Raw genomic sequence first — 16,586 nt, 5'->3', positions numbered from 1 at the left:
CATGGCCCTTACTAAGCACCAAGTGTGCCTTTTTGGCACACTTGCGGAATAATGTCAAAAAAATTTTCAAACAGTTTGTTTTGAATTCTTTTACACTTTTTTCTATTTCATCAACTTGGGCCGTAAATAAAAATACCAAATTCTCAATAATTGTCACATTTTTTAACCCTTGAAATGTTGTGTTTGTAATGTAAACAAACCATTCTTTTGGATGCCATAAACACAAAAAAAAAAAAAAAAATTCAATATACTACATAAAAGTGGATCACATATTACTTGATTTTTGCAGCCTGGCATGTGTCAATGATTAACTCCAACATCGGTTAATTTGCATTATTATTTTTGGCGCTAGGTCAAATGTTCAAAAATACTAGCATCTGTTACCAAGTGGGCGTAAAATGCACACCTATAAATCAAACTATTAAATATTATATATTGATTTATTTTTCTGCTATAATTTGATTTTATTTTTGTAAATCAAGGTCAGCCCTAATCATACATATCAAATGGAAGAAATAGTGCGTTTTAGGCACACTTGGCAGACAGATGCTAGTCTTGTAATTTTCTTTTGTTTACAATGTGCAAATTTTAGTTGGTGGCCAGAATTTTAAAGATCATGCACAAATGAACAACTTTTGAATTCTAACCTTATTTAAATTGTGAAAAATAATGTGAAGTTTTTTAAAATGAAGTGCAAAGTGTGCCTAAATGGCGCAACCGGATACCGGAGGGTTAAGCCCCGTTTTTCTATCAAACAGGAGAAAACACAAGACCTGCATGCATCTGTTGAATCATTCAATCTTTCAATCACCGCACAAAACCGTCTTCGACAGCAGTCACTGCATTGATTACATGTCATTTCACCGTACTTTTAATCAATTACTCCTCTATTAAATAGTCGACTGTATCTCGGGGAGCGTCTCATCAGGCCGTTTAGCCACCATGGTTCCAGCAGGTTCCGGATGGGAGGTTTTCAGCTAGGCTTGTTGGACACCACCAGAGTGGACGGATGAGTGTGTATCACCTCAATTAAACTATGCGCTAAGTGTCTGACAACAGCTAATATTCCTCTTCCACCAGCGAACCCAATCGATGTTCTGGCATTCGTCACCCTCCTGAAAAAGCAATCATCCCGTTGTCTCGCTCTGGTTAGAGGGGGGAAATGGAAAGACACTGGTTTCACTTCTGCGCCTGCTCACTGGAATGCATGAGTGCTTCCTCTCACCAAGAAAGACATATACGTGACACTCAAGACACAAACTGTACAGGACACATCCCGCTACGAGGTTTCCTCTCAAAGTCGCTTTAGTGTCATGTCAAAAGAGAGAGGGTTGATTTACAACAGGTTACAGCCGAGAAACATCCGACAGAACCCAGACCAGCGCCGACACACACACTCCGCTTCCTCTTCAAACACGACCATCACTCATCGCAGACTGATGCAGCCGCACGCTGATGTGTTTACCCAGCCAACCTACCTCTCTGTCGAGTAACTTCGGGGAGATGACGGTGACGATGTCGCCGCTTTCCGGGTCGATGTAGAACATATTCGGGGACGGTTTGTCAGGGGATTGCCTCACAATGTTGTAGCGCAGTGCAGCGTTATCAGTGGCGGGGTCATCTGCATCGAACGCCGTCATTGTCATCACTGTGGTTCCTAAAGAAGAAGAAAGCCAAAGGGGGAGATCTGTTATTAAAAATATGTGAGAATATTCTGAGCGTGTCCTAAGATCAGACCTTTCTGGGATGATATATTTGTTGCTGTGAACGCAGTTTTCAACCACACATTTTCTAAAGATTTAAAGTTTATTTTAGGTGTGATCCCAGAAAGTTTAGAGCACAGATCGGCTAAAATTTCCTTAGGGGGTCAAATGAGTGGCCATTTTTGTCAAAAAAAAAAAGCTGTAAGAAATGCATAGAACTGTGTTGAAATAATGCTAATACATTTGTGCACAGACTACTGATATTATTTGACAGTGGAAGCTATATTTTCAGAAATATTGGATTTTGAATAGCACGTGTATGTCAAAACTTTTGCTGGTGGACGGACGTGACATTACCCATGATGATCTGGTCAGTGCCAGTACTTTATTAGGAATAAACTTATATACTTACTATTGCTAATTCTCCTCTTATTCATAAATGTTAGTATTGTGGATCTAAAACAATAACAGCTGACACAAAAACACAAAATGTGGCAGTGGACGGATGTGACATGGTTGTTACAGATCCCATTATACTGATGCTCGGCAGCCATGTCACCGTTTCCACAAATGACCCCTGTGCAAAAACTAGGATCAGAATTATTTATTGTATAGTTTATCATCATACTAAAGAGGAAATAACAATATAGAATTGTTATTTCTTCATAAAAATGCTTATTATTAGAAAACTGTTGATTTAAAAAGTGACGTGTGACATTCTTAATGTATGTTTTGGCGTAACATAAGCAGGATGGATCAGCACCATACTCCATATTGCAACCTGTAAAAATAAAACGTGATATGTAGGATGGAATCTGTAAGAAAAAATGGGGAATCTAAAAGAATAGAATATTTGTTTTTCAGTTAAATTCAGTTCAAATATAACTTGGCCATTTGTGACATGAAAATACAGCATTAATTGTGATGAAACTGGACATTTTTGAGCTGAAAACATAGTTCATATGACCATCAACATGTTGCAACAGAACTGAAATCCTGTAAATTTGCAGAACTTGCATTTACAAACACAAAGTTCCTTTGGGGATTCACTTATATTGATTTCTAATGCACAAAGACAGAAATAAGACCTCTAAGCAAATTTTAGCCGATATACAGTATATACAGGGTGGGGAAGCAAAATTTACAATGTTTTGAGGCAGGGATTGAAAGACAGTGTATGACCAATTAGTTTATTGAAAGTCATGAGAATTTATTTGCCACAAGAAAATTGACATAATAGAAAATGTTTTTATTCTATGTGTCCTCCTTTCTCAATAACTGCCTTCACATGCTTCCTGAAACTTGCGCAAGTGTTCCTCAAATATTCGGGTGACAACTTCTCCCATTCTTCTTTAATAGTATCTTCCAGACTTTCTCATAATAGTTTTGCTCATAGTCATTCTCTTCTTTCCATTATAAACAGTCTTTATGGACACTCCAACTATTTTTGAAATCTCCTTTGGTGTGACGAGTGCATTCAGCAAATCACACACTCTTTGACGTTTGCTTTCCTGATTACTCATATGGGCAAAAGTTTCTGAAAAGGTATGGATAATAGTGTTAGGTATGATTATGACATCAATATATGTTTGGTTTCAAAACAATTGACGTAGTGCCTGCTGAGAAAAAACAACTAAATGTTCATTGTAAATTTTGCTCCCCAACCCTGTATAAAAAAAAAACAAACAAAAAAAAAAACAGAATTTCATACAAGGTATCCGCTGCTGCCAACATGGCTATTTAAAAAAGTTAGCTTCTCCTGTTAATGTGTTTTCTAGTGCATGTCAGTTTTAACAGCAGGAAACAAAAATGAAACTCCTGCCTGCTACATGTGAGCTGAAATAGAAAGCAAACCTTGATACAATCTGTGTGTCTTGCCAGTGATGAAACACACTCACACCAATTCAGCAGGACTGACACTCAATCCACACATACAGGTAGCACTTACCGAAAAGTACCTGGCAAACACACACACGTTCTAATATGCATCCACATGTGCACTCACATCTATAAAACATATTACACTGTGTCTGAGCGGTGTGTTATTTAGGTGGGTATGAGCCAGTTCTCCATCAGCTCGTGGCTAAAACATTAGATGAATATTTTTCATTTTCTTCTAGTTTGATGTGACTGTGAAATGATGAAAAATGTGTGTTTGGGACTTTAGTACTTGAAATAATTAACACATAATGATCCAAATATACACCAGTGACCAAAAGCATCTACTGAGCTACACTGTTTAATACCTGTTGATCCACTGCACTGGTAAAAAATCTAAATCTTACCAAGTGTATTTTTCTCATTTTTAGTCAAAATATCTCATCACACTTCAAATAAGACATAATCACCTAAAGAGTAACTTTTCAGTGAGATATAAGAACTTATTTCTAGACAATAGATCTGGAAAATCTTACTTCAACAAATCTTACCAAGATGATTTTCACTTGTTCCATTTGCAGATTTTTTTCCTTGAACTGAGCAAAAAACAAAATCTTGAATTAAGCAAAAAATCTTGAAATAAGAAAAACAATCTGCCAGTGGAACAAGCAAAAATTATCTTGGGAAGACTTCTTAAAATAAGATTTTTCAGATCTATTGTCTAAAAATAAGTTCTTATATCTCACTGAAAAGTTACTCTTTAGGTATGTATATTTTTGCAGTGTAATTCTATCAATACATGTAAATAATTCAATAATCGGTGTAAAATAGTTTTTCATCTTTTCATGGTCATCAGATATGACCCATTTGGACGTTCAGAGGCTCCGTAGTTGCCATGGAAACACCGTCATCTTCTACAAAATTGATTCACCAGTAAAGCCCATGGCGTTGGATCAGTGACAGTGAATGGAGACACTTGGTTTATGTTCAGTTAATGATAGATTTTTACCAAAAAAAAGTCACTTTTTCTTCAGTTTTCTGTGTTTCTGATATAATAACCTTTGAATTTACTCTGAGCTTTTATGAACATCTACATGATCAGTGAATTAAATACAGAAAATACCAGATTTTTACTAAAGAAACACAAAATAAAGAAGATAATATTCCAATAAATGGTGATAAATCACTTACGAAAAGGTAAATATAGAGAAAAATTAATTTGCGAAAAGCAACACTGGGACTTTATGGATTAACTTTTGTTAAGTGATTTATCACATTTATTCTAATATTATGCACAGCATTTTGCATTCTACAGTAAAAATCCAGTATTTTTGTTATTCAGTGTAAAGATTATGATATCCATAAAAGCTCAAATTAAATGGAGACACTTAGTTTATGTTCAGTTAATGATGCATTTTACCAAAAAAAAGTAACGGGTTAATAATTTTCACTTGTTCCATTGGCAGATTTTTTTAATTCCACTTTTTTTTTTGTTGCTTAATTAAAGATTTTTGTTTTGCTTAATTCCAGATTTTTTTTGCGTAATTCAAGACGGTTTTTTGCTTAATTCCAGATTTTTTTGCGTAATTCAAGATGTTTTTTGCTTAATTCAAGATTTTTTTCTTTGCTCAGATCAAGCAACAATATTTGCAAATGGAACCAATGAAAATCATCTTGGTAAGATTGCTTGAAATAAGATTTTCCAGATCTATTTTCTAAAAATAAGTTATTATATCTCACTGAAAAGTTACTCTTTAGGTGATTATGTCTTATTTTAAGTGTGATGAGATATTTTGACTAGAAATGACAAAAAAATACACCTGGTAAGATTTGGATTTTTTTGCAGTGTATTCATTTCTTTACCCCTAATTTTAGGTGTGATGAAATAACAAATTTGATTTTTCCAGTAAATTTCTTATTTTAAGTGTTCATACATCTGTAGACTTTCTTATTTCTAGATTTAACAATATTAATTCAAGAAATTTTGTCAAGTGAAATGATCTTGCTGTATAGACATATATTTCACTTGTTTTGAGTACCTTTTCCCTCACATTTAGTGTTTTTTTTGTGTGTTTATTTCAGCCTTACAACCTTATATCTTTACAATCCGCACATCCACATGCACACTACTGATATTACTGACACACACACCTCATATTTATCTGGATATTTTGGTTATCTTGCTTTAATTTGCATTCATTAGCACCGTGTACTCCTTCCGTCTTTTTGTCACGGCCTAGAGCCGGGTTATGACACTTGTTTTCAGACTCCCACCTTATTTTTGCAGTGAACAAAGTAGGTGACTGCAGTGAATTTACTTGGTGAGAATTTTTCCCTTCTAATACTCACTGAAGTTTTACTCATTTTCTGGCAACGCTACCCCTTCTGATTCTCACTTGACCCACATACTTAACAAAACGAAACCAAATAACAGCGCTTGCATCACACGGTTCATAAACATCGATCTCTTTTCATGCTTCTTCTTAATACCATCCACAGTTCATTAGAGAAACTATTCAAACACAACACAAAAGGGGCGACTGGAAAAAAAAATAATGCTAATTCTACTTTCTACAACTCGGGCTTAGCGCTAAAAGTCTTTAGTCCAGGTTGCGGGTAATGGGGGGCAAAGAGGTGTGGGTTTTATCCCCTTGGAATTTGCACTTCAAGGTGAACCGTTAATGGTTAAGTAAACCAGTAATCCTTCCTCTGCAGAATAATTACACAGTCCCATCTCCTTCATTACCTTTACTCTGTTCCACTTCACACCTCTGAAGCCTCAGTGTTAGAAATGACTCGCTGAACGTTGGCTCAAACACACATGTGCGTACAGGCACATATTTACATTTCGCACACGGACGCTTGGCAAATTAGACTGTCAAAACTATGACTAAATTGGTTATCTTGAACAGATCTCAGTGAATTATATTCTCATTTCATTGGCAGACCAAAGTCCCTTGAAAGCAACACAATCATATTAAATGTTTTGGGAGCTATTGGAACTGCTCATTCATCATCGCCTTCATCAGATACCACAATCTCCCATCAATAAGTCTCATGTAACCAATGAGCAGCCGCCAGGTCTGGACTACAACACAGCCATTAGCATCAATCAGCTCTTACCGTAAACATCACAGCAGGCTGTAATGGGACAATGAGTGTAGGTATAACTGTGATGCGTTTGCGTTAAATCATAGGGTGATATAATGTGGGTGGCCTCGGTAAAAAGACTCATTGCCCTCTCTTGTCAGCTTCATCCTCTGGCGAGAGCCGCGGCGCGATCAATCTTAACCGCATCAGATGGTTATTTGGGAAATGGATGTGAATGCACTGGTCTGCTGTTAGACTGCTATCGCTCGGACCATCTGCTGAGCAGCCGGATGACACCGGAGCAGACAGGATGAAGTGGAACATGATACAGTTAAAGATGGAGACGAGTATAGAGAGGCCGTAAATGCTGTGTCGCATGTTGATTAGTTTACAGCGTGGAGAGTTCAGCCTGACCCCATGAAAAAAAGGACAGTACTGGTCCGATTGTGAAGGTTCGATTAGGTTCATACTGTCTACTAGAACTTATAAAGATTTTGTTGTCTTTTTTGTCAGACAGATGGAAAAAAAAAGTTAATTCTTTTATCTTGACATGTTTTGGCTACAGCCTGGAGTCTTCCATGAACAGGGATAATAATAGTACTAACTAGAAAAGCACTCAGAGAGCGCAGACCTCCGCCAAGGCAGATCAGTATGACCCCCCCCCCAATCACCGCCAAAATTTTATCATTTGTTCCTTGTGCCAGTATCAACATTTCCTGAAAATTTCATCCAAATCTGTCCATAACTTTTTGAGTTATCTTGCTAACAAACAAACAAAAAATCCCCCCCCCCCCCCCCCCCATCACCACCAAAATTTTCATTTGTTCCTTGTACCAGTATCAGCATTTCCTGAAATTTCATCTAAATTCGTCCAAAATTTTTTGAGTTATCTTGCTAACAGACGAACAAACAGACAAACCCCGATGAAAACATAACCTCTGGCAGAGGAAATAATAATAATAATAATTATTATTATTATTATTATTATTATTGTTATTATTATTATTCATTTTCTGAACCCGCTTTATCCTCACTAGGGTCACGGGGGTTGCTTGGAGCCTATCCCATCTACATAGGGGCAAAGACGGGGTACGGGATATTATTATTATTATTATTATTATTATTATTATTATTATTATCATTATTATTATCATAAATTATTATTATACATTTTATTTATAGGCACCTTTCTTGGCACTCAAGCACACCGTACTGTAAACAGAGGAGTATAAAACAAGCAATAAAACAGAGTGAAAAGCAAAAGGCAGGTTAAAAATTGGACAAAGCAATTGTGGTCGCATAGAGAAAGGGATCCTACACCTTATCCCACACCTGGGATACTGTCCTCTGTGGGACGCCAGGCAGCAGGGGGCAGAATCATCCCTTGTTTCCTGGAAAACCAGGATAAAACAGCTGACAAATGACACGTCACAGTAACATGACAGGGGGGTTGTTCTGTATGTAACTCAAAAGTAATACAGGAGTCATGTAACGCATTACAGTTCTGAGACAGTTATATTGTAAGGTAAGGAATGACTTTTAAATAACAGTCACAAGTCATCATCTGTAATGGATTACAGTTTGGAAGTAACTTGCACAACACTGGTGCATGTTGGAAAATAGTGCCACACCTGCCAAGTAACACCATCGAATATGGACACACCCAATAAAGAGGCAGTTGGAGACAGATATTGGGGGGCGGGGGGGGGGGGGGGGGGGGGGGGGGGGGGGGGGGGGGGTTAATAGAGTCTTACACTACATTTACACATAGCTGGGTATTTTAGAAAACAGATATTTCCCCCTCAACGTGACCATTTTCAGGAAAACATGTGTTATTAAGTATGAAGATGTGAAAGCACTTCATAAAAGCCTTATTCTATATCAAGTAAATACATGAAGATCCTGTTAAGCAGATGCAGTGGGCGCTAATTAGCTAGGATGCTTTCACTTGCCAACACCAAACTCCCTTATCTTAAAAAAAAAAAAGCCTTGTGCAGACGTGACCATTTTCAGAAAAAAACGTGTTATGAAGTATGAAGATGTGAAAGCTGTTCATAAAATCCTTATTCTATAGAAAGTAAATACACGAAGATCCTGTTAAGTAGACGCAGTGGGTGCTAATTAGCTAAGATGCTAGCACTCGCTAACACCACATTCCCTTATCTTAAAAAAGCCTTGTGCAGACGAGACCATTTTCAGAAAAATCTGTTTATGAAGTATGAAGATGTGGAAACACCTCATAAAAGCCTTATTCCATATATCAAGTAAATAGAAGATCCTGTTAAGCAGATGCAATGGGTGCTAATTAGCCAAGATGCTAGCACTTGCTAATACCAAACTCCCTTATTTTCTCATTTAAAGCGTGTAATTTCACTTATCAGTTCTATCCTCTTCCTCTAGAGAATATTTCCTTCGAAAAGTGTGATGTCCATCCAAGATCTCCATTTCCCAGAGATTTGCCAAAATTTTTAGAAACCTTCATTTTCGTTGCACGTGTCCGTCATTGTCGTGTAACCAAACGCAGAAAAAACTAATTTTTCTCAGATACCCGGCCACGTATAAACATAGTGTTAAGGCTTTTCCACAAACACTGATCCAGTCTGCAACCAAATAGATTGGTTTGGATCCTGGGAAGTTGGTTCTCAGCTGGAACCAAAGAAATTGCAGGTTTCTCTTGACCTGGAGTGTGAACTGTTGTTAGTATGTTGCATTCAAAAGGTTGGAAAGAGGATGAAGAATACAGAAATGGTGTGGAAATGTGAGACACCGGTGGAAACACAATGAGCAATAACGGATGAATAGAGTCAATGCTTAGTGGGGAGTAACACAAATACTGAGTCTGAGGAAAAGATAGAATAAGAAAGAGTAAACAGGCTGGGTGCACTTGAACACAATCACCATAAATCACCATAAAAAATACAACTGAAACTGAAAGAGATGGAAAGAAAGATGTGGAAAAGTGGAGCTGGATTGAATAAAACTATATTAACCCATAAAGACCCAAACCTCCATCATCAACCAGAACTTTCTAAACTGTCTAATACCTGCTGATCCACTAATCCTATCAATACATGTAAATAATTGGTGTAAAATACAGTTTGTCATCTTTTCATGGTCATCAGATATGACCCATTTGGACGTTCAGAGGCTCCGTAGTTACCATGGAAACACCGTCATCTTCTACAGCTTTGATTCACCAGTAAAACTCATGGAGTTGGATCAATGACAGTGGATGGACACACTTGGTTTATGCGCAGTTAATGATAGATTTTACTGAAAAAGTCGCTTTTTGATACAATTCCCACAAACTTTAATCTCAGCTTTTATAAACATCGACATGATCAGTGAACTAAATAAAGGACAACACCTGATTTTCATTGTAAAAAGCCTAATACATACAATAATATCGCAATCAATGGTGATAAATCATTTAAGAAAGGTTAAATATGGAGAAAAAAGAAATATTTGCAAACTGTCACAAAAGTAGCACTGGGTCTGTATGGGTTAAAGTTTAAAAATGCATATAAAAATGATTATTATCATTTGGACATTCGGAGGGTCTGTAGTTACCATGGAAACCCTGTCATCTTCTAGAATATTGATTCACCAGTAAAACCCATGGAGTTGGATCAATAACATTGATTGGAGATGCTGGGTTTATGTTCAGTTAATGATAGATTTTACTGAAAAAAGTCACTTTTTCTTCAGTTCTCTCTGTTTTGATATAATAACCTTTGAATGAACTCTGAGTTTTCATGAGCACCTAAATTAAATATAGTAAATTAAATGCAGAAAAATACATGATTTATAGCAAAAAGTGAAAAATTTATAGGATAATATTGACACAACTGACACAGAAGTAGCACTGGGTCTTTATGAGTTTAGATCTATGCATTGTGGATCATCCTAAACCATTCAAAACCATGGGCGAACGGCCACCAGGGGGCGTTCTAGCAGGAAGCGCAAAAGTGAGACCGACAGGTGGAAGAGGTGATGAAGAGGAGAAGTTTTATGCTTAACTTTAAACAGTCATTTTGTGTGTCATGCACAAACCCTCATCATGGAAAACACATGAAGAAATACATATGATGCAGCTTTTAAGTTGAAAGCAACCGATCTGTCTGTCCAAGAAGGAAATAGAGCTGCAGCACGGAAGTGCCATTGAGCAATAACAGAGGAGAGATGTAGAAGGTGTGTGACGGAGCCTTTCTGAGGCTGTTCAACTCCGACACTGAAGAAGACGACTGCAGTGGTTTCAATGAGCAGAAGGAAGATGAAGATGGCGATCAATGATGTTTCTGGGTTTTTTTAACCAGCCGTGTTCCTTCCATTTTACTGCCGTGTTACAAACAAGAAAAGCACTCAGAGAGCGCAGACCTCCACCAAGAGAAATCTGCCCCCCCCCCCCCCCCCCCCCCCCCCCCCGTGTTTGTTTTTAGCAAGGTAACTCAAAAAGTTATGGATGGATTTTCATGAAATTTTCAGGAAATGTTGATACTGGCACAAGGAAGAAATGATTACATTTTGGTGATGATCGGGGGTGGGGGGGCCCATGCAGGGGCCCCACTAATTGGCCTTGGTGAGGTCTGCGCTGTCTTTTCTAGAAAAGCACTCGGAGAGCGCAGACCTCCGCTAAGGCCAATAAGTGGGGCCCCCCCGTGGGCCCCCACCCCACCCCACCCCGATCATCACCAAAATGTAATCATTTCTTCCTTGTGCCAGTATCAACATTTCCTGAAAATTTCATGAAAATCCGTCCATAACTTTTTAAGTTATCTTGCTACCAAACAAACAAACACGCACGCACACAAAGCAAAGCGATCACAATACCTCCTGGTAGAGGTAATAATCTTTCTGTTTACCATCTTTCTGTGTAAATATCTCATGTTACAACGTGGACACCTGTGGCTTATAGTCAGGTGCAGCCTATATACAGTTGTCCCTCACTATAATGCGGTTCACCTTTCACGGCCTCGCTGTTTCGCGGATTTTTTTAGTGCAATTTTCCATGCTTTTTTTTACAGCGTATTAACGTGTATTGTGTTCTGCGTCCTGATTGGCTAAGGGACTGTAGACCATTGTCAATTAATCTCCGTGCCGTGTCTCCTGTACAGTACAGAATGCGTTCTTCTTGCCAAATTTACATAAATGTTCGATTGCTAGCAGTGTGACTCTGAAGTGCTGTATGTTTCTAAGTTTTCTCCTGACAAAACCCATAATGTCGACGAAACGTTCTGCACCGACAAACACACCTGCGGTCACACCCAAAAAGAAGAGGAAGATGCTAACCATCGCACAAAAAGTTGGACTTCTGGACATGCTGAAGGAAGGTAGAAGTTACGCGGCTGCATGACGCCATTACGGAATAAATGAATCTTCGGTTCGTTACAAAAAGAAGGAGGAAAATAACTTTACGACGACAGGAGGAATAAGTTTTAACAAGGATGCAAGCAGCGCCAGGATGAAGAGGCACAGTCAGAGGAACTGTGAAATACGCGAGTCGCTATTAATAATGTCTTATGTGTCCAACCTTGTAGGTTGATCACGAAAATTAAATTTGTTATTTCTAAAAGCTATCATATTTATTTATAGGAAAACGTTTATATTTTTGTTTCTCAAACAAATGTTTGGGCCTGAAAACAGGTTTTGATCTTTGGTTTCATTCTATAATACTGTACTTATTTTTTTTTAAATCTATGAAGGTTTGAACTTTGAGAGTGTTTAAACAAGAGAGAAATGTGAGAAAATGTTAATGCCTGTCTGAGAAAAGTGTATAAAGTGTGTGGTGAGGGGTTTTACAGCCTTAAAACATATATAATAATTGTAAAAAATAAAGCTGACTACTTTGCGGATTTCGCCTATTGCGGGTTATTTTTAGAACATAACCCCTGCGATAAACGAGGGACCACTGTATGTACAAATATTTTTTTCTTTTAAAATTTGATGGATGCGGCTTATATTCAGGTGTGCTCTATAGTCTGGAAAATACGGTAAATATATGTTGAAGAAGAAAAAAACAGTACAGAGAGTTAGACTATGAGTAAAATGTCAGCATTTCTACACACAGAAAGTCAACATCTGACACAAAGAACGAGAACGCACACACACCAATGCACATGTTGTGGATTGATTTCATCACATGGACTGGTGGGACACGGTGGTGACGCCTAAAGCTAACGCCTATATCTTTCTCAAACACCAGGGGAAATCAGTGGGGGCCGGCAGATCTGTGGGCGCCATTGGGGACCTGACACAGTGTGAAAAGCCAAGATGAAGCAACAGAACACAGACAAGAAAGAAAAAAAGGGTAAATGTGATGTTAGAGTAAGTGTTTGAGTGTACTGTGCAGTCTGTGTGTGTGTGTGTGCGATAAGAATTTTATTCCAAATTATTCAAAACGGGGATGTTCCAAAAAAAAAAAAAAAAAAAAAAAAAGAAAAAGAAAAAATGTGATATATTTATCAGAATGAAGTGATTGAAAAACCTGGAGCTGACCCCGGTCTATCTTCAGATGAAAATGAAATCAAAGGGAGTTGAAAATGAACCAGTGCTGTTGAGATACATGACAATAGATAACAAGCACAGTGAAGAAAAGCAGAACGCAGACAAGAGGTGGAAGCACAAATGAATTCAAATGTCTGCAAGAAAATCACAAGGTGAGAAAGACAGGGGAAGGAATAGTAATGAAATATCTGTGCGCTGGAGTTTTCACCCTGTGATCCCAGGAAGGTTTTATATCAATTAAACCTTTATCGGGCAAATGAAAATATTCCAACTTTAGAGGCAAAATTGAATATGTGACGCACATGAAAATTATCTTTTTTCACAATCAGATTTTTATTTTCACTTTTATTTAACCAATTAAATCGAACAGAGGTACAGGGTGACCCAAAAAAAAACGGGAATTTTTGAAGTGCGTATTGGCAGACATGAGCAAGTGGCAGCACTATGAGACAGTGACCTTGAGCAAGTAACCCATTTTAGTAACCATGGATCAGTGGAACGGGCCACAGCGTGCGTTAGCCATAAAAATGTTTTATAAAAACGGTGATAGTTTGACAGCTGCGCAGAGGGAGTTCCGACGTTTTTACGACTTAGGACGTCATGGTGTTGTTCCATCAAAACACGCGATAAAATGTTGGATTAATAACTTTGAAGAGACTGGATCTGCCCTAAAGAAGAAACCAACAGGACGACCAAGAAGTGCTCGTACTCCTGGCACCTTAGATCGCCAGATTTGTCCGTTTGTGATTTTTTTCTTGTGGGGCTATCTCAAGAGTAAAGTGTACACGACTCGACCAAGAACTCTGGATGAGTTAAAACAGAGAATTCAGGATGAAATTCACAGTATCCCAGCTGAGATGTTGCAGCGGTCAATGAGGAATCTCAACAGCAGATTTCAAGAATGCATTCGTACAGGAGGACGCCATCTACAGGAAGTAATGTTTAAAAAATGAAAATTCCATCATTGTTTCTTAAATGGCATGTTTTAAGGTTTCAATTACTATGAATAAAATATTTTTCTTCCATCACTTTTGGTTTTATTGGATTGTTTAAAAGTTCCCGTTTTTTTGTGTCACCCTGTATTTCAGGTTATACAATATTATTGGATTGTCTGTGCGTGTGCTGATGTCAGCATAGACATAGACAGCATACGAGGGCTGTTCAATAAGTTCATGGCCTCACCCAGAACAGAACAACACAGACTGGTAATTTATATTTTATTTTTCAACATAATCTCCATTTACAGCAATGCACTTGGTCCATCGATGTTCAAGCATCACTATCCCATCACGAAAGAATGTAACATCCTGTATTATAACAACCAGTATTTCTGGGTGAGGCCATGAACTTATTGAACAGCCCTCGTAGACAAATTTCACCCATTACAAATAAATCAGAAAAAAAAAAAAAGATTTTAAACATTAATTTAAAAAAAAAATTAACTTTGACCTACTTTTCCCAAAATGTAACCACATCTATTCTGGGTCTCTGGCCATCTATAACCCCAATTTGGTATGAATTCAACCAACAGTTTTGCTGCTAAAGTGTAAACAAACAAAAAAACAAACAAGCCAAACCAAAAACAACACCCCTTGCCTCCCCTTTAGGGTACGGAGTACTAAAAAAATACATTGAAATCTGGAAATGTTACATAAAACATCTTTCTATTACCTACTGGCACCATAAACAGTCTTTATGACAGCTATAAGATTCATACAGAAAATAAAACATGGAAATAATACTGACTTTACACTGGAGTTTGATTATAACATGGAAATAATGTGATAATAATTGAATAAAAGCTGTTATTTTCATCAAATGCAATGATACTGCAAGTGTTTTTCTAAGCTTAACTGATAATAGAAAGCTTTTAGTAGAGATCTAAGATGAGCATGGTTAAATATTTGTTAAATATGCTTTTTAGTTGTGGGACAGCGGTTTTCTATTTATCCTATTATCTATTATTAATGCTTCTTCGTGGTGGCTCTGTAAAGAATTAATGTCACACCAGTTCCAGTCGTAAACAAAAACAAAGGCAGACTCTTATATGAAAGAGAATAACAAAATAACGTGCCCACTCGGCAGCAGAAGTTTTATTTAACGAGTCACTTTTCATCACAGAACATTGTCAGCGAAACTACTAAGAACAAAAAAAATGAATAAATAAAAATACCCCCAATTTTTTTTTACAGCAGACATTCATTTCAACTGCAATCTAGAGCATTTGTCTCCTATTGAGCTGCAAATACACACGCTCACGTCGATGAAACATTAGTTGTGAAAGTGGCGCTGCTGTATGGTTTTCATGGAGTGCTTCTTTGTGCTCTACCTTTCTCCGCTGTGCGCCTGCCTATTGTCACCGCTCATCTGTGGGTGGATGCCGGCCTGTCTGTTTACCTTGGTGTCTTTTGTTAAACTTGTCATTTCAAAAGAGACGACTTCCAAAGATCTGATTTTCTTCAGATCAAAATCACTTGGAAATAGCTGTTACGTGTCATCTGCGGTAGTGTTCTTCAAATGTGACTGACTTTGATTTTTCCAACATTCTTCCTTTGACTTGAACATTTATTTTTACTTCAAACAATGTGGCGCGATACGTAAAGGTGTATCTGATTTTTGAAGGTTTAATGCATAGCGTTGCAAAAAAAAAAAGCCATGTTTTTCCTCAGCACTTTTTCTGTGAATGTGTAGAACATAAGTGTCAAACGTACGGCCCGTGGGCCAAAACTGGCCCTCCAGAGGTTCCAATCCGGCCCGCGGCATGATTTTATGGAGTCCAAAAATGACATTGAAGATATTAATAGTTAAGGGTGTTGAACTGGTTTTAACCCAATGTGATCTGAAGTAAAATAATAGTCTAATAACTCTTACAATAAAATGAACCACCTGAAAATTAAGTACAATTTTAACAATATTCTGTCTGTTACTAAATGTTTTGTGGATTTGTAGATCCGATTTGTAAGTTGTGTTAATAAGTTGACACATAATATTATAGACATTCTTATTTTAGTTGCACGTTGCAAACTTCAAAATTTCAACATTATGTTTGTGTAACATTGTGTGTCATGCACATGTAGAAAGTGATAAGTTGAGGCATAATATTGTTAAAATTTTGCTTATTTTTCTTAAGATTTTTTTTTTCTGGTTATTCACATCTTTTTGGTGAAAAGATAGTTTGTAAATATTTTCATAATTTAATGTGTTTATTGCACTAAAATAAAGAGGAAAAACTTGAAGTTGTCGTTATTTCTAGGTTTTTATGCTATTATTTTAATGGTTTGGCCCACCTGAGATCGAATTAGGCTGAATGTGGCCCCTGAACTAAACTGAGTCTGACACCCCAGGTGTTGAGGATAAGTGTCAAACATATGGCTCGTGGGCTAAAACTGGCCCGCCAAGGGGTCCAATCCA

At 37.5% G+C, this 16,586-nt stretch overlaps 1 protein-coding gene across 1 annotated transcript in view; it reads right to left on the bottom strand.

Annotated features, from left to right (window-relative positions):
* cdh13 (cadherin 13, H-cadherin (heart)) overlaps positions 1-16,586 on the bottom strand; it is a 1,127,464-nt gene that overhangs the window by 427,632 nt on the left and 683,246 nt on the right. The window contains 1 exon segment of the mRNA XM_030136869.1: positions 1,479-1,657. Coding sequence (XP_029992729.1) covers positions 1,479-1,657 — 179 coding nt within the window.

Source organism: Sphaeramia orbicularis, chromosome 6 (assembly GCF_902148855.1).
Source record: "Sphaeramia orbicularis chromosome 6, fSphaOr1.1, whole genome shotgun sequence".
In the NCBI taxonomy this organism is placed as follows: domain Eukaryota; kingdom Metazoa; phylum Chordata; class Actinopteri; order Kurtiformes; family Apogonidae; genus Sphaeramia; species Sphaeramia orbicularis.
Note: the sequence above shows the minus strand (reverse complement) of the source record. Positions and strands in the feature narration are given on the sequence as shown.